The sequence below is a fragment of the Haematobia irritans genome, chromosome 5 (genome assembly GCF_050003625.1).
Source record: "Haematobia irritans isolate KBUSLIRL chromosome 5, ASM5000362v1, whole genome shotgun sequence".
Lineage (NCBI taxonomy): Eukaryota > Metazoa > Arthropoda > Insecta > Diptera > Muscidae > Haematobia > Haematobia irritans.
In genome coordinates this window covers 70758751-70778009 of record NC_134401.1, presented here as the reverse complement: position 1 = coordinate 70778009, position 19259 = coordinate 70758751, and the positions used below count along the sequence as shown (strand labels likewise).

At 34.3% G+C, this 19259-nt stretch overlaps 1 protein-coding gene across 3 annotated transcripts in view; it reads right to left on the bottom strand.

Moving 5' to 3' along the window:
- Positions 1-3735: 3735 nt before the first annotated feature.
- The window catches only part of LOC142241915 (ATPase ASNA1 homolog), a 120509-nt gene continuing 104985 nt past the window's right edge, over positions 3736-19259 (bottom strand). For all 3 annotated transcript variants that reach the window (XM_075313764.1, XM_075313762.1, XM_075313763.1), the window contains 4 exons: positions 8528-8709; positions 8210-8465; positions 7979-8155; positions 3736-4144 (listed from right to left, as the gene is read on the bottom strand). In XM_075313764.1, the coding sequence (XP_075169879.1) occupies positions 3998-4144; positions 7979-8155; positions 8210-8465; positions 8528-8709 (762 nt within the window). In that variant the 3' untranslated portion in view covers positions 3736-3997. The remainder of the gene's footprint in view (positions 4145-7978; positions 8156-8209; positions 8466-8527; positions 8710-19259) is intronic.

Genomic DNA, 19259 nt, shown 5'->3' with positions numbered 1-19259 from the left:
TAATCTTCATTCCTAAAGCGGGGAAGTTATCACATGGTACGGCGAAGGATTTTAGACCAATAAGCTTATCATCCTTCTTGTTAAAAACGATGGAGAGGATACTGGATGAACATATAAGGAACCAGTTGGACAGGAAACTATCAACCTGTCAGCATGCCTATATTAAGGGCAGATCTGTAGAATCTGCCCTGCACTCAGTGGTGCATCACATAGAGAGATCCATGACTTATGGCGACTATACATTGGCGGCGTTTCTGGACATTGAAGGTGCTTTTAATTATACGAAAATTGATAAGGTGGTACATGCATTAGACAGGTATAGTGTTGAGAAATTCGTTATAAAGTGGATCGAGTTGATGTTGCTAAGCAGGGACATGGTGGTCGAGCTAGCGGGCTCCACAAGGAGGGCTAGGACCACTAGAGGACTGCCACAGGGAGGAGTTATATCACCTTTACTGTGGCTATTGGTGGTGAACGAGGTATTGCTTGGACTGACGAGTAAGGGTATCAAGGTAGTGGCATACGCGGATGACATTGTGATAATGGTATCGGGGAAATTCCTCGACTCTATTGCGGATGTGCTGAGTGAGTCTTTGCAGTATCTCTCGGAATGGACTCTAGGATGCGGTTTAGGGGTGAACCCTAGTAAGACGGAGTTGGTATTGTTCACCAGGAGGAGAAAGGTTATCGGGTACAAGTCTCCTGTATTCCAGAACATAGAGTTGACGCTCTCGAAATCAGCAAGGTACCTAGGAGTTATTTTGGACTTCAGGCTGAACTGGATGGATAATACTGCCGATCGCATTAAGAGGGCCTATGCGGCACTATACTCGTGTCAAAAATTGGTCGGGCAGAGATGGGGAATGAGGCCTTCTCTTTTTGCCTGGATTTATACCGCGGTTGTAAGACCTGTGGCCACATATGGCTGTCATGTTTGGTGGACGATCGTGAAACACCAAAATCATATATCGAGAATAAACAGGATAAATAGGACTGCCCTCATCTATATGACAGGTGCCATGAGGACCACGCAAGGCATATTAAAGAGGTAAAGTCATGCAATCAGGTGACTAATATCGACATTCATCTTGTCAAAGGCTTTATTTACGTTTAGTATTCAACAATGTTGATGTTTTATATATGCATTCAACAATACAACAACACTACACATACACAAACACAACAACACTACACATACAAACAAAACTTGAGTGATCTGCCTTTTTATTTTGACATTATTAATATCATGGGGGGGTACACACGCTTGCTCGTGACTTTACCTTTAATTAATATGCCTTGATTTACACGTAAGGAAAATAGCTGAACTGACACTTCTGAGACTGAGGAGCTTGAACACGCTGGAGAGGACAACCTGCAGGCATACTGAAATTTTGGACGAGCAGTATAGAGAGACGGACCATATGGCCACGGAGCATGTTTATCATCACAAACCGACGTACATTATACCAAGTATGGAAGAGTGGGAAGACAGGAAGATACCCTTCGGAACCCTGAACATGTATACGGACGGATCGAAGATGGAGGAAGGAACGGGCAGCGGAATCTATTGTAGTGAACTAGGTATAAGGAAGTCTTACACGCTGGATAGTGATTGCAGTATTTTTCAGGCTGAGATTTATGCGATCACGAAGGCTGCTGAATCGCTGTTGATGAGGCCGTTATACAGAAGCGATATCAGCTTCTTCATCGACAGTCAGGCAGCTATAAAAGCATTGTGCAGTACTGTCATAAGGTCTAGGGTAGTCAGCCGCTGTCGTCGAGAACTCAAGGTTCTCACTGAACAGCATAATATAACTCTGTGCTGGGTACCTGGGCACTATGGGATAATAGGAAATGAGGAAGCGGATGTGCTGGCTAAGGAGGGTGCTCGTGGAACGAACAATGTCCTAGCGGACGTTTTTCCTCCACTATCTTCTTATCATTACAGGATAGAGGTTAAATATGATGAGCAATGGCGTATGCGCTGGGTCTCTTCGGTTGGTTGCGAGCAAACCAAGTTGATATAGGATGAAAAGAAACGTAGAAACTGCGAAATTTTGTTGTCGATGAGCAGAGAGGAATTACGGCCACAGATTGGTATTATAACAGGACACAACACACTTGGGAAACACATGGTAAGAATAGGACTTAAAGACGATGATATCTGTAGATGGTGCCTGGACCCGGAAGTTACGGAGGACTCGTACCACTTCCTGTGCCAGTGCCCAGCTTTATCCTTTAAAAGAAACAAGATACTGGGCTCCTTTTTCTTTCAGACTCTCACTGATCTACGGGAGTGCAGCTTAAGGAACATACTTGCCTTCATCAGGGCCTCTGGTGGGTTATTCTGAGATTTCTTTCAAAGAGAACGAGCAGAGGGAAGTTTCTGGGACGAGGCGGCCGCATCGGAAGAAGATAGATTGAAAAATCACATCGAGGGATCACAATGGACCTATACTGGTCTAAATGGGCATCAATATAAAACATTGATGTCACCCTCTACAACCTAACCTAACCTAAAATCGGTATAAATAACATGATTCTGATTCCCAACAACAAACTGATTAATAACATGAGAAGTAAATTCCACCACGATCGTAGTAGTCGATAGACCCTTACGAAAACCATGCTGGCATGGATCCAGTATCGAAGAAATGCCATGCGACAAAACATCAGTAACCATATTTTCAAAAACCTTGGGAATAGCACTCAACATTTTGCCACAAACTTAGAAATAAAAGAATTGTACCACATATGTGATTATATATGTTTACATTTTCCTCTGCAAATAATATGATTTCCAGACATTCATTTTTCGGCAAGCGATTTCCAAAAATCTTGTTGCACGAGAAACCAAGAACAACCAAAAATTTTTGGGGGGAAATCAAAGTAGAAGGTGAAATCTATTTGAAGGGAAATCCAGAACATTCCCGAATATTTCTGAAAAAAAATTCCAAATTATTGAAATCGCTTTAACACATTATGTTTTTTTTTTAACACATTATTTTAAAGTCGTTTTTTAATTGAAAAATAAAGCAACTTTCACTTGTAGTAAAAGAGAATTGAGACGTAAATGTGTCCTCACTTCAATTCTCTGCTCTTTGGCTCAGAATCAATACCAAAATCATTAGCGTAAAGACAAAATCTTTAGAGCCGTGAATGCTTTTTTTCAGTGTGGGTTTAGATGTCATTTCAATCACAGAAAATGGAATGAACATTTTTCAAATTTAAAAAAAGGTCGACGTTTTTATGTCAACCGCTAAATCAGTCTTTTCTGATTTACTTTATTTTTTTAATAAAAGCACTATGTATAACATTTTGAAGTAAACAAGAACGCATCGTCGTTTCTTTATTGTATTGGTACATCACATCTCGAAAAGTCGATCTGATAGACAAGAAACCAAGTGCAGATTTGAATTCAGCGTCCCAAATAACCTTAGAATTAATATTTAGTTCTTAATCAACAGAACCATTGTTCCCTTGTATTATCTATTACGCTAAATTGAAATAATGCGATTTAGAGAACACAACCGCTCAGCTCGACGTTTGAATAAATAATCCTAAAAATGTGTCAGTTCCATTTTTTGTTTTGGGTCCAAAGAATAATTTCGCATTATTTCGTAAAGAGCAAAGCAGCTCAAAATTAAATTTCATATTTCCGCAGCTTGATACCGATGAACCATCTATATAAGTTTTCATCTAAATAACTATCCAATAAACAATAAAACATACATATATATTTTAAATATTACTAGGTTATTGAAAATATATTGAAGGCGTACAGTGCTGCGACTGCGCTGTAAATCAGTCGAATTTTAATCGAAATCCCGTTTGAACTCTTACGACGACTCAAAGAAAATTACGCTTTTCAATCGATTTGACAATTTCGTAGCATTACTATGTGCAGAAGTTATTTAAAATTAATTAAAATGAAAGTAGGGCCAAGAGGCCCAACCGATTCGTGGTCAGTTACAATTGCTGATCTAGTATCAATGTGTTACATTTCTGTATATGGATGTAAAAGATTTTCCGAGAATTTTTCTATGTTGTTGGCCCCTCGCACTTCTTTTTCCAATAGAGGGAGTTTTGTTACATGGAAGTCTTCATATAAATCTGCGATCTGGTCCAAATATTTCTCTTGGATCTGCGAAAGAAAATATATTAGATATATACTCCAATTAATTAAATATGAAATATGTACGGATTATGTTTAGTATTTTTAGTGATTTGTTGGATACAATTTTTTTTCAAATTATGCAGTCAATAAAACTTCTAGTAAAGTTATGGGGATTTATTTAACGCATCGTTACCATTTTATATACACATAAAAAATGGATTCAATCACGAAAGTAATTGATCCAATTAATTTTTTAATTGAAATGTCTTCAATCACGAAAATGATAGTATCAATCACAGTTTTAATTGGGCAAAGAAAAAATTCTTGATTAAAAAATTAATTGATTTCATTAGCAAATCTCAATTAATTTTTTAATTGATTCAATTAAAATTTTAATTGATGTTGATCGCAAAACTCAATTAATTTTTTAATTAAAAAGATAAACTATTTTCAATTACTTTCTGAATTGGTTTAGAGTTTTTATTTGGATTAACAATTGATTGTTAATGCATTTTTAATTAAAAAAATTTTCATTACTTTTTTTGACTGACTTAGGGCGTTTTCGTTTCGCAAAAAATATGTTGCCTTCACACAAAAAAAATTTTTGGTTTCAATCACGAAAATCGCGGATTCAATCATTTTTTTAATTGAAATGTCTTCAATCACGAAAATGATAGTATCAATCACCCATTTTGATTGAAAACCAACACGATTTTCAATTAAAAATTTAATTGACTTTTGTCACGGAATCAATTAATTGTGTGATTGAATCAATTAAAAACGTGATTGATTTTTAACATAAAATTCATTCACAGTTTTAATTGAATCAATTAAAATTTTAATTAATTTCGCGACAAAAATCAATCAACTATTTGATTCATTCAATTAAATAATTAATTGAAATTGGCTATAAATTTCGATCAAAAAATTTATATATTGCGACCCCAAATCGTATTTAGTTTTATTTGAAATAAAAGAAAATATGTGTTTCTTATAAAACATATTCAATATTTTATTATTTTTTGAATTATGCAATAGACAAATAAATTTGGTTCTTGTTATTTGTGTTTTGTTCTAACATAACTTACTAATACAATTACTATCAATAACAACTATAGGGTGAAAAAATAAATTATATAAATCATTATCTTCCTTATAATAATAACCATGTTAGCATGTTCCTTCTAATATGTAGATGCGCCTAGATTTCCAATAATTCAGCAGCCTGTAAGCTAAATTAGAATAATTTGAATTTAATTTTGTTCAAATAAAAATTAATTTTGTTAAACATTACCTGCATAGAATATCAAGTTCAATTCTTAGTTCCAGGTTACAGATTTATAATCTTCTTTTGTAGTTGTAGTCTTTTAGCATAAAAAGGTGTATTAAAGAGCTCGGTAATTTAATTTTAGTAACAATTCCTTTCCAAAATCCACACATTGAAATCGTCCATTAAAATTTGAACCAATGAAAGACAAAAATAATGGGAAAACAGTGTAGTATATGGTATTATATTGATGATACTTTGTAAATTCTGGAAATAGAAAAAAAAATATACATGAAAAATACATATTTTTATTATTTTCGGATATTTTTCATGTTTTTAAATCCAAAAGAAAGAACTTTTTTACCATTACATAATTCAGCTCATTAGTTTATATATCAGATATACTGCTCTCTACTTGGGTTCAAACTGAAAAAGGCAGGTAAAGCAAAAATGCAATTTAATGCCAACGCCACTTCCCAACTTCAAGGTGAATCTTCCAACAAACCCATACCGCTCTTGGTTTTAAGAAAACTAAGAGTGAAAAAAATTTATAATTTTAAAAGATCAAGACGGTACCCACTTTTTTGTTGCAAACATATTCTTATATATTTGATAAAATGATGGAGTTGATGGTCAAGTGATTGGTCAATTTCACAAAATAAAATTGGTCGCTAAAAGAAATGAATAAAAAAAAATATATTATTTTAGTCCGTTTAATGTAAACAGGCTTCAATGGAAACCCGTATTCACATTTCACAATTTCTTACCTTCAATAAACGTAGATTGTTTTCCATTTTTACAATACCACAAAACACAAACACAGGTAATTTCAAATGCGTTCTCTCATATATTTTTTTCAAACCTTTACCACGTGGTCGTTTGTTGTTGCACACTTTATTTATTTCAACCCTTTGCTATGATTTGTTGTTGCGTTCAAAATATTTATGCACACATATTGAATGCAGCAGACAGAATGTCGCCAATCATGTTTTTCAATTTACGCGAAAAACAAAACACCAACCGTTCGTTACGAGTTACTTCCACAGGCTGATCTCTCCATCATACATTGTTGAATAAATACCCATTCTCTTGTTCTCTTTTCGCTCTTTCCATTGATCAAAATTAGTCAATTTCAATCACAAAGGTGATTGGATCAATCACATGTGTAATTGGAAACGGAAAAAATTTCAATCACGTTTGTAATTGAAAATTATTTCCGAATTGATTAACAAATTGATTGAATCAATTAATATTTTAATTGGAAACGTAACAAATATCAATCATTTTTTAATTGGTTTTTATTCGGATTTGATTAAATAATTAATTGAATCAATTAACATATTAATTGAATCCGTTTCCAAATTCAATTAAGTGCTTAATTGAAAAAATGTTGGTGATAATTTTTTGTGTGTTGGTTTTACACTACTTTTTCCCTCATTGTATTTTCGCCCAAATGATAGTGTCATTCCAAAGTTATTATTAATTCATAACATTTTGAGGGATACAGGATCCAAAATCTATAACAGTGTCCTTCATATGTGGCAATCAATTTCGAGAATGTTGCACCTTTTTTCCCAATCGAAATCGCCATTAGTCTTCCGAATTTGATTAAAAAGTTTATTGTATCAATTAATTTTTTAATTAAAAATTTTAAAAATTTCAATCATTGACTTAATTAACTTAATGTTTCTATCTTGATTAAAAAATTAATTGTATCAATTAATTTATTAAATGAAAAAATTTTCAACTTCAATTAACTTTTTAATTGGAAATATTTTGGTGATATTTTTTTCTGTGTAGATAGACTATATTTGCATATGCTTTTAAATTTCGCAGTACTTTATGCCTTTAAAGTTTATAATTTATTCATAAAACGGGACAAACATACAAGAAGTTGATTGATTTGTTTTCCTGCATATCGTAACAAACTTGAATGTTTGATTTTTTAATTGTTTTTTTTCAAACAAATACGAAATCAATGAAACATATTTTATTTTTTTTCTGATATATTTTCCTTATCCAGAAGTCTATAAACTGTTCAATGAAAACGTATATATAAAAGTGATTCGATTTAAAAATGGGTATCATTATATGAAAGAAAATTTTGTTTGACTAAGGTCAACTTGGCTTTAATAATTCTGAAAAATTCTTCAAAATTAATCGATCTTAAATTTGTTGACCCTTATGTATGTAGACTACAAAGCAAAATATACTTTTTTTTACTTGACGCATAGCACAATTTCTACTTGAACTCGTGTCTGAATTTGGAAATTAAATTTGTCTGTAACACCTTAGAAACGAACGTTGATAGCTTATGAAGAAAAAAGTAGAAAAATTATATTTCAAAATTTGTTTCCTGGCATCAAGTACGCAAAACTCAAATTTAAGAGAGAAATGTGTCTTAAATTTAACCTTACTTCCATTCTCCGCCTCTTTGGCTCGGAATCAATACAAAATTTTTGGAACTGGGCTTTTTTCGGTGTGTACATCAAGAATATTAGACTATGTTATTAGATATTAGATAAGAAGAGTGTAAGTGAATGTATTTTCTATTTTCATTTTCCATACCAGTAGCTACATTAATACTATCATACCTTATATCTTGAAGCACACATGCTGCAAGGTTGTTGATCCTGTTTCATAAACAGTAACTGGTTCACAATAATGTTATGGGTATCGATGCCACATTTTGTCAATTCTTGCACTAGTCGCTCCGTTTCATACAATGAGAGAAATTCTGCTATGCAAACACAAACAAACGTGGTTTGATCCTGTAAAAACAATGCGTTAGTTCATTGTGCAACTATGTAGTACATCTAATTTACCGGGTCTCGGAATTGTTCATTAACTTGTCTTATGATTTTCAGCATTTCATCTAATTTTTGGGTTAAAGAATCTGCGTTCACAGGCATTCCAAGCAAACTACCGAATTGCGTAATGAAAGGATTAATTTTTAATTTCAAGCGTTGCATTTTTCCCAACCCCTTTTCAACTACTTGAGGAAAAGACAATAAACGAAGAGTGTGTCCAGTGGGCGCCGTATCAAATATAACAACAGAAAAATTCATAGCTTTAACCAGCCTGAAAACATAAAAAACACAAGAAAATAATTTAAAACTAAATCTGTTATAGGTAAAAAATACTTCATGACTTCGGCATAGCTCATTGCTTCGTCAATGCCAGGGAGTGCACCAACAACCTCGTGCAAAAATCCTTTACTCAGCCGCAAAGCCTCATTATCACCTTCAAAATACTCATCCGGCAACTCGTTAAGACCCGCATTGGGGTCAATTTCCATAGCGTACAAATTTGTAAAACCGTTCACCTATTTTTAAAAAATTGTTAATAAGTAAATAAAAAATATTTAGAAATAAGATTTTCTTCAATATGTTTTTAATTTTAGAGAAAACAACAAAAGCCATAAAACTAATATAATTATTTCCAATGTATGAGCAAAGTTTCCCAGCAAGCAATTGAGTGTGTGTTTAATCGCCTTTCGCAAAAATGTCACTACTTCGAATTGCCAGGAAGTTTTCTGGTAGTAATATCTCACCAACAACAACAGTAAAAACAACTGTCGCGTGAGTGTCTTCTTACATCGATCGTGGGTAGCACAGAGAAGAGCCTCTGACTTGCAAACGAAAGGTTCCGTGTTCGGTGCGCACGATCTTCATTTTTATTTTTTAAAAAATAGCTATCGCTTTTTTGACTTCTTTTAGTCACTGGTTCGATTCCCCGAGGACACTATCGCGTATTGGGACATTTTTTCCCGAACGGGGACACCAATTCGATAAGAAGATGATATCGTCTATAAAAGTTATATATTCCAAGGTGGAACTAGATAGTGATACACTTTCACTATGTTTGAATACTCATATCTGGTATAATAAACTTCCCATTCCATATTTATAACCCCTGCCAGCATTTCAAAGTTCCATTTCATCCTCATCGCTACCCCAGACTTGTAACTCCCACTACAAAAATCGCCAACTGTGATGGGTAAAACGTATCAAAAAGTACGAAATGTACCTGAAAATATTTTGCCATCACTATTGTTACAAGAGCCATTTTACAAGGGATGATCAAACACGCTGTTTGGAATTGAATGAACGTAAGTCAACTTTCGTTTTCATTCGAGTTTGTTCGGGACATTTGATTATTCAACGCACATTCAGACAACTCGGTCCACGTGCTCTAAAAATAACTGACAAACACCTGTTAGTTTTTCTATTTTTGCTTAAAATGGACGAAAATTGTGAAAGCATATTATTTTTCAATTCTTTATATAAAAATGTTAATACCTAAAAATCGCAAAACCAATATGCATAAAAATGTGTTTATTTTTACACTTGTACCTAGTTAATTTCACAAAGTTCCTTTTTGTTTTCTTTTGTTTCTTATTGAAAGTTATGATGCTTGATTTTACTCAGGCTTGTTCATTTCTGTGTTGATCAAATCAAATCAAACACCACAAACAGAAAAATCGTACCAATCACTGTTCACTGAAATTGAGCGTCCCGTTCGGTGTAACCATTCATATACGCTTGTATTGGTTAGGTGTTTGTGATTTGAACTGAATGTTCGATCGAGATCAATACAACATCGCTCACTCTCGCTCATAGAACCAAACAAACGCATCAACATAAATCGAGTCACTGATAAAAACTAAGTTCATAAACAAATGAAAAACCGTTGCGTTGTATACATATCAAAAAACATCAACACTTCGACAATTGCGTTATATATGCAATATCAATCAGAATTTGACGAATTTCGGCAAGAATTTCAAAAATAAAATTTTCAATGTCATCATCGTTGGTACTTATTTCACTTATGGAAGGCGTTTCTGACAAAGTTGGCAAAAAATCGACGAGGTAAATCGAAGTTGGATGGAACAAAAAATTTGGCGACGTAAATCGAAAAAACGGAAACAGAGGCGACGTAGGTTTGGCTCAATTAGACTATTCAGTCCATTGCGATATCACATTAACTAAAAAGACCTATTACATATGGTCACTTCTAGTTTTAACCGCTGTACCTTCTCGATTATTTCCTTCTGTTGAACCAACCAGATTGTTCCAAAAACATTGGCAGACTGCTTAAGTTAACGTTTTCCAGGTCCGCCAGTAATCTAAAGCTATATGCCTCTAAAATTCGCTTATGCCTTACACAAAAAGCAGGACACTTACACAAGAGGCGTTTAATTGATTCCTTTTCCTCCGCATCATGACACCTCATACAGTAGTCATTATACTTCGCGTCAATAGTTTTTGCAAAATAGCCTATCAGGCAGCGACCCGTTACATCAGATATCAGGAGTGAAATCTGCCGCCTTGAGAACACTAGCATATCTAGTGTGCGGTTTAAGTTTAAATGGGGCCATATTTGCTTGGTGTCGTTACAACCCTTGCAATTCTCTCTCGAACATTTGCCATCATAACACCCTTCTCACGCAGTAAGGGCTTGCAGGTATCCAGAGGCATACCAACAGAGTCTAGTTCCCTGGATATGTAAGGCAGTTCGTTCCTACACACAAAAAATTATTACCGAAATTTTTTCAATTAAACTCTTAATTGAATTTGGAAACGGATTCAATTCATTATTTAATCAAATCCTAATAAAAACCAATTAAAAAAGTGATCGAAATTTTTGCGTTTCCAATTAAAATATTAATTGATTCAATCATTTAGTTACTCAATTCGGAAATAATTTTCAATTACAAACGTGATTGAAAAATTTTCCGTTTCCAATTACACATGTGATTGATCCAATCACCTTTGTGATTGAAATTGAATAATTTTGAGCGATGGAAAGAGCGAAAAGAAAACAAAAGAATGTGTATTTCAACAACGTATGATGGAGAGATTGAAAAACATGATTGGCGACATTCTGTCTGCTGTGAAATGTAAATTCTTTAGAATTTGGTTTTTGTTATTTGTGAAATAAAAAATTGAAGATTTTTGTAAGAAACGAATATCTTCTTTTATTTCAATAAAAACTAAATAAGATTTTGGGGGGCGCAATATATATTTTTTAGATTGAAATTTATTGAAGATTTTTGTAAGAAACGAATATTTTCTTTTATTTCAATTAAAACTAAATAAGATTTTAGGGCGCAATATATTTTTTTTTGATTGAAAATTATTGCCAATATCAATTATTTATTATTATTATTTTAATTGATTCAATTAAAACTGTGATTGAATTTTATGTCCAAAACCAATCACGTTTTTAATTGATTCAATCACACAATTAATTGATAACGTGACAAAATTCAATTAATTTTTTAATTGAAAATAGTGTTGGGTTTCAATCTAAATGGGTGATTGATACTATCATTTTCGTGATTGAAGACATTTCAATTAAAAAAATGATTGAATCCCCGATTTTTATAGCCCCCCTAGATAAAAATTTACAGACTGAACTTATAGGTTCAATTAATGTTTTACTGCTCAGCCAATTCGCCACCTTTTTTATTGCTAATATTGCAGCCTCAAAAACACTGGCGGCCTCGTGTAATCCACTACGTTTGGCACATCTGGCATTATTTTGAGGACTGAACTGTGGCCGTACCCTTTTTCCGACCACAGCAATAGCTCGCGCAACTGTACAACCGTTGTTGCAGCTGACTGTTTGGCCAAAATGTTTAAAGGCAATAGATGCAGCATGACATTAAGGGAAACTGTTCCTGTCTTACTGAGTGCGCCTGAGATACACAAGCACGCCATACGTTGAACTTTATCTAAACCTGTCGGTTGCTGAAGTGCCAGCCACCAGACTATGTTACAACACCATATAGCATTATAAGTCGAACCACGGCGGTGTATAGCCAATGCACAATTTTCGGTTTTAGTCCCAGCTTTTTATACCCTTCACCACTACTGTGGTACAGGGTATAATAAGTTTGAGCATTTGTATGTAACGCCAAGAAATAGTGGTCATAGACCCATCTTTTAGTATACCGATCGGCTTAGAATTAACTTCTGAGTCGATTTATACAATACATACAATAGTATCGTTAAAAGTACCGCTTGTGCAAAATTTGAATTAAGTCAGGGCAAACCTCTGGCTTTTGAGACCATATAAGTCCAAATCGAGCGAAAGATATATATATATATATATATATATATATATATATATATATATATATATATATATATATATATATATATATATATATATATATATATATATATATATACATATATATATATGTATATATATATATATATATATATATATATATATATATATATATATATATATATATATATATATATATATATATATACATATATATATATGTATATATATATATATATATATATATATATATATATATATATATATATATATATATATATATATATATATATATATATATATATATATATATATATATATATATATATATATATATATATATATATATATATATATATATATATATATATATATATATATATATATATATATATATATATATATATATATATATATATATATATATATATATATATATATATATATATATATATATATATATATATATATATATATATATATATATATATATATATATATATATATATATATATATATATATATATATATATATATATATATATATATATATATATATATATATATATATATATATCTTTCGCTCGATTTGGACTTATATGGTCTCAAAAGCCAGAGGTTTGCCCTGACTTAATTCAAATTTTGCACAAGCGGTACTTTTAACGATACTATTGTATGTGCCAAATAGGGTCAAAATCGATTCAGATTTAGATATAGCTCCCATATATATCTTTCGTCCGATTTGAACTTATATGGCCTCAAAATCAAGGGTTTTGCCGTGATTTGCTTCAAATTTCGCGCAAGGAGTGCGTTTAGTAGTATCGGTAATTGTGCCAAATTTGGTTGAAATCGGTTCAGATTTAGATATGGCTCCCATATATATCTTCCATCCTATTTGCACTCATATGACCAGGGGGGCCAAAGTTATACTCCTATTTACGTGAAATTTCGCATAGATAGCAGAATTATTATTCTAACTATACATGTCAAATTTAGTCAAAATCGGTTCAGATTATATATAGCTCCCATATATACGTACACCAGAGTTGGGGAAATATGGCAGACTGGTACACATTTTAGACCCATTTTCAATGGAAGTTTCCTCCAATTAACTAGATAGCGTTAGCCGATTTAAATTTTAATTCTAAAGATTTTGTAGAAGTAAAAAAATTGTCTCCTTTATATAGCTTCCAGCAAATGTGAAGTAGTTGAGATGTAACACAAATTTTGGCCTACATAGGGGTGAAGGGTATAATATAGTCGGGCCCGCCCGACTTTAGACTTTACTTACTTGTTTCCTATTGCCTTTTTGACGCCAGGGTATTTTGCACACTCACCAAAGGGAATTTTAATACCCCCTAAGGATATGGGCTTAACAGTGGGAGTTTTGCGATCTTTGCACTACATGACTAGTTCTGTCTTTGTAGGATTTACCCCAAGACCATTCTCTTTCGCCCATTTCTCAGTCATCTGGAGGGCTATGTGTATAATATCTCTGATTGTGGATAAGAATTTTCCCCTGACTACTAGCGCCACATCATCTGCTCATCAGCTTATGCCACCACTTTTATCCTTTCTTTTTCTAGGGAAACCATAAGGTTGTTTATAGCACCATTCCAAAGAAAAGGTGATAGTACTCCTCCTTGGGGAGTGCCTCTGTTCACCTACCTTTGTATGTTTGCTTGTCCTAGTGTGGCTGAAATACGTTTCTTCATTAGAAGTTCGTCTAATAACCTAAGTATACATGGATCAACATTCAGAGTTGTCAGTCCATTTAATATCGAGCTCGGGTGGACGTTATTGAACGCCTCTTCGATGTCTAGAAACGCCACGATTGTGTATTCATTGACAAATAATGAGCTTTCAATAAAGCTGACTAGTTCATGCAATGCGGACTTAGTAGACCCTTCGAGTATGCATGCTGTCGTTTCGAATCGACGCTATTTCTAAGATAAATATCTATCATCCTTTCCAGAGTCTTAAGTAGGAATGAGGATAAGCTAATTGGTCGGAAATCCTTCCATAGTATGGAAGCCTCGTACGTTTTCTCAATACTGCTGCAGCAATCATTCCAAGAGTTCTGTTGAGCCTTTCTCAGTTCTCGCTTGTATCCTCTCAGATTTGTTTAAGAGCTTCCCGCGGGATTTTCTCCTATTACTTAACTCCGTATACCACTATGGTGAACGATTTTCCCCCCTTGGCTTCCCTCTAGAGCATGCAGCTTTCAGTGAGATGTTGAAGGCCTTAGTAATCCGCTCCACTGCGTGTTCGATATCTTGCACATTTCTCATATTTGTGTCTGTTATTTCCAGTATCATCATATTGAACGAGTCCCTATACCTATTCCAGTCAGCTTTTCTAACATTTGGCGGAAATATGGTCTTGGTGGTATGAACATCAAATTTGAAACTGATGTAGCGATGATCTGTGAAGCTGTGTTCACTTAGAACCTGCCACTCAGATATCATTTCATTCAGTTCTTGCGAGGCCAAGGTGATGTCCAAAACCTCTTGCCTGTTTTTAGTGACATAGGTTGGGGCATCTCCTTTATTGCAAACTACCAGATTAGTACGCAAAATAAACTCTATTAGAGACTCTCCCATTGCATTAGTATCACTACTTCCCCATATACTATGATGCGCATTCGCATCGCATCCCATAATGAGTTTCGTCTTTGTTTTCAGTGACTCCTCCACTAAGGTCTTAACGGCACATGGATGCATCTCCCTGTCATGTCCCATGTAGACCGAAGATACCCAATATTTACATTTGGCCATTTCTAAACTGGCAACGACAGTGTCTGCATTGCACATTGAAGGAAGCAGAAACAAGTTAAGCTCGTTTTTAGCAAATATACAGGCTCGATTTACATCAATACCAGTATACTGCAATAGTTTGAACCCCGGAGTACTTAATTCACATATTTTGTTTCTATAAACGTATGGTTCTTGAATAAGAACTATGTCTATGTCCCCTTTCATCAGGAGAACCTTTAAGGCAGCACAAGCAGCCTTACAAGTGTGAAGATTTATCTGGAGGATCCGTAGGACCATTGAGATTTTCAACAACCGTCACATCAGCCGTTTCAATCGAGTCATCAAGAATGTCCTCTTCACAGATCTCGGTGACTCTCGCAATGACCATAGGTTCAACTTTGGTGAGTTTCGAGGCAGTAGAAACCTCCTCTCGCATACGGTGTCTATCCATGTCTGCATCTGTGGTATCTCCCTCAACTTCGCAAGATCTGCTTATTTCTGATTCAGACAGAGGCTTGTCCATTTCTGAATCCTTTGGCTGATCGTTTTTATATAACTTCATTTGAATATAATGAAAGCCATAACGTACACGGCCCTAGGACTTGGCTAGATGTAGCAAAGACTGAGTGTTCAATATAAACACTGCATGCTGTTTTGGTCCATCCACTTCATCCAAACGGCCAACCTTCCAATCAGCTATTGGAAGATCTGGGTTACATTGTTTCAGTCTATTTAAAATAAAATTCAGGGTATTCCGGTATGTCTTTCTTCTCGACTAACTCTAGAGCTGCTCCTTCCAAAACTTCACCAATTAGTATTAACGCAGCTTTAAAACATTCTATAGACCTCTGATCCTTGATACCAACCAGCCTCTTGGTTTCGAGGATCTGGGGCGGAAAACATTCCAACACCAATGGGTAGACGCTATACGAAGCATTCTCAATTTCCCCCACTTGTGCTTTAGAACAATACCGTCCACTGTTCCCAATTAACAATCGCCATCACAAGACAGTTTTTTGCCGCTGAGGCAAACGATCTTTGATCCTTTTGGAAGATGGCAGTTCATCCGGCGATATTTCCAGCTTCAAGAATTCCTTGCGCCTATTTTAAGGAATTGCTTTGATTAGTCGACAACGTGCTTGGGTCGACTGATCCTAATTTCTTTACGATAAATAAGGCATTTCTGCGTTCTTTAAATCTCTTTCTGGGGGGATTACCTGGGCCCTGAAGTTAGCAACCCAGTGTATGACTTTGAATTTCGCTGCGTGGTGGCTCAACCTCCCACCACACTTGAAATTAGTACTTATTACGATGAAACAATCCGCTATTAAAAAACACGTCCGTTCAGTTGGACATAAATCGTAAATCGACGTAAGGTATTCGCAAAAAGGCACTATTTGTATGAAGATGACTTTTTAATGTATAAGTAAATAAGTTTCTCGAGAGTTTTCCGTTAAAATGAACATTTCGATATCGACATTTTTTGATCGAAATCTACATTTTTCGAATCACGGGAGTCGATATCGAGTTTTATTGATCGAAATTGTTTTCGATTGGTAAATTGCAATCGTAAATCACCTTTTACTTTTTGTTTACACCGATTGTGACGTATAGGAGAAAATGTTAAGTTTTGGATTGATTTGTTGTTAATTTATAGCAAATTTACATATAATGGATATATTTTGAATATTTAGGATCAATGTAACTCAAACAAGAGATAAACAAAAATTGGTTATACTCGAGTTCTAGAGCGAGCTCCTAGGTTGGCAAAGGCCCTTATAAAAATGTACACAGACAAATGTGATAACCAAGAGATTGTGACCAAAACATCACCCAAAAAAAATTGTTATTCATAACAGCAGAAATGTTTGCCAAACCGCAGTTTTTTTTGCTAAAAAAAAAGGGAAAAAAGGAGTATGCAGTTGTTTCAGCAAACTCCAGTTAGTTGAAGCAGCAAACATGTTTTACTGCTGAAATATCAAACAAATACTGCTACTCCACCGTTTCCCTCATTGTACTCAGCTAAATTTTTAGTTCTATTTCTTTTGCACCAGTCTGAGTTGTATCATTTTTGTTGTTTCCACTTTTCTTCGGTTCACACAGATCACAAAGAAACTCTTCGTCTTCATGAGATCATAAGCCAGGCGACCACCAATATCTTTTTGTTTGGGAAAACTTTTCTGCTTTTAGGTGTCATCTTTCAAGGGTGTGCAGTTAAAGTTGTCGTTATAGTCGTTTTAGCTAAGACACAAACCAAACAGCAATTTTGTTTTAATTTCAATAGTTAGCATGCATGCATACACAGGGTCGTGGGTTCGAACCCAGTTACGACCAAACGCCAAAAAGTTTTTCAGGGGTGCATTATCCCACCTCATGAATGCTGGTGAAATTTCTGAGTGTTTTAAAGCTTCTCTAAATGGTTTCACTGCAACGTGGAACGCCGTTCAGACTCGACTATAATAAGGAGGTCCCTTGTTATTGAGCTTAACATAGAATAGGGCAGCACTCGGTGATAAGAGAGAAGTTCACCACTGTGGCATCACAATGGACTGAATAATCTAAGTGAGCCAGAAATATTGGGCTGCCGCTATACCTAAACTAAAAAACTAAAAATATTGAAAGTATTTTACGAAAGCTATCCCAATAATAACAAAAATATAACGCACTGGTTTTTTTATTTATTGATTTAGAAGTATTATTAATACTTTATAATTATAATTATAAAAATTCTTATAAAATTAAATTCATTTTAACAAATTGACTAACAGAATATTTAAAACGCACAATATTTGTTTCGTTTTTGATACAATTAGGTATACTATTATATAATTGCAGTCCTTTGTAAAATAGTGATCTCTACTTCCTTTCGGTTTCCAGTCTTCTCAGCCTAAAATTGTGTGTATTTCGTAATATATAAGTCCGATCGTTCTCAAATTTGGCGTAGAGCCGTTTCTTGGGACAGAGACAATCGCTATTGGTTTTGGAAAAAATCGGTTCAGATTTAGATATAGCTGCCATATATATTTATCCCCGATTTGGTCATAGTTAGCGTGTTTATCAACCGATTTTCTTGAAATACCGTACTCCAAATATTTTATGAATCTCGAAAATCTTGCAAAATATCAGCCAAATCGGTTCAGATTTAGATATAGCTCCCATATATATCTTTCTTCCGATTTAGACTCATATGACCACAGAGACCAAAGTTTATTACCGATCTTCGTGAAATTTTGCACAGAGGGTAGAATTGACATTCTACCAATGCTTGGTAAATTTTATTGAAATCGGTTCAATTTTAGATATAGCTCCCATATATATCTTTCGTCCGATTTGAACTTATATGGCCTCAAAATCCAGGGTTTTGCCGTGATTTGCTTCAAATTTCGCGCAAGGAGTGCGTTTAGTAGTATCGGTAATTGTGCCAAATTTGGTTGAAATCGGTTCAGATTTAGATATGGCTCCCATATATATCTTCCGTCCTATTTGCACTCATATGACCAGGGGGGCCAAAGTTATACTCCTATTTACGTGAAATTTCGCATTGATAGCAGAATTATTATTCTAACTATACATGTCAAATTTAGTCAAAATCGGTTCAGATTATATATAGCTCCCATATATACGTACACCAGAGCTGGGGAAATATGGTAGACTGTTACACATTGTATACCCATTTTCAATGGAAGTTTCCTCCAATTAACTAGATAGCGTTAGCCGATGTGAAGTAGTTGAGATGTAACACAAATTTTGGCCTACATAGGGGTGAAGGGTATAATATAGTCGGCCCCGCCCGACTTTAGACTTTACTTACTTGTTTTTTTTTTCAATTTCAATTTATTCAATTCAATTTTAATTGAATTTGTTCTGTAAGGTAATCGTGTTGAAATCATTGGTTAATATGCAGCCATTGTATTGTATTTAGCACCAAATTTATGTTTGTGTATCTATTTGCCTTTATTATTATTCTCAATCCTTTATTTTGTAGTTTTCGAAGCCTTTGAATTTGTGTTTTAGTGCAACAAGGGAACATAATTGT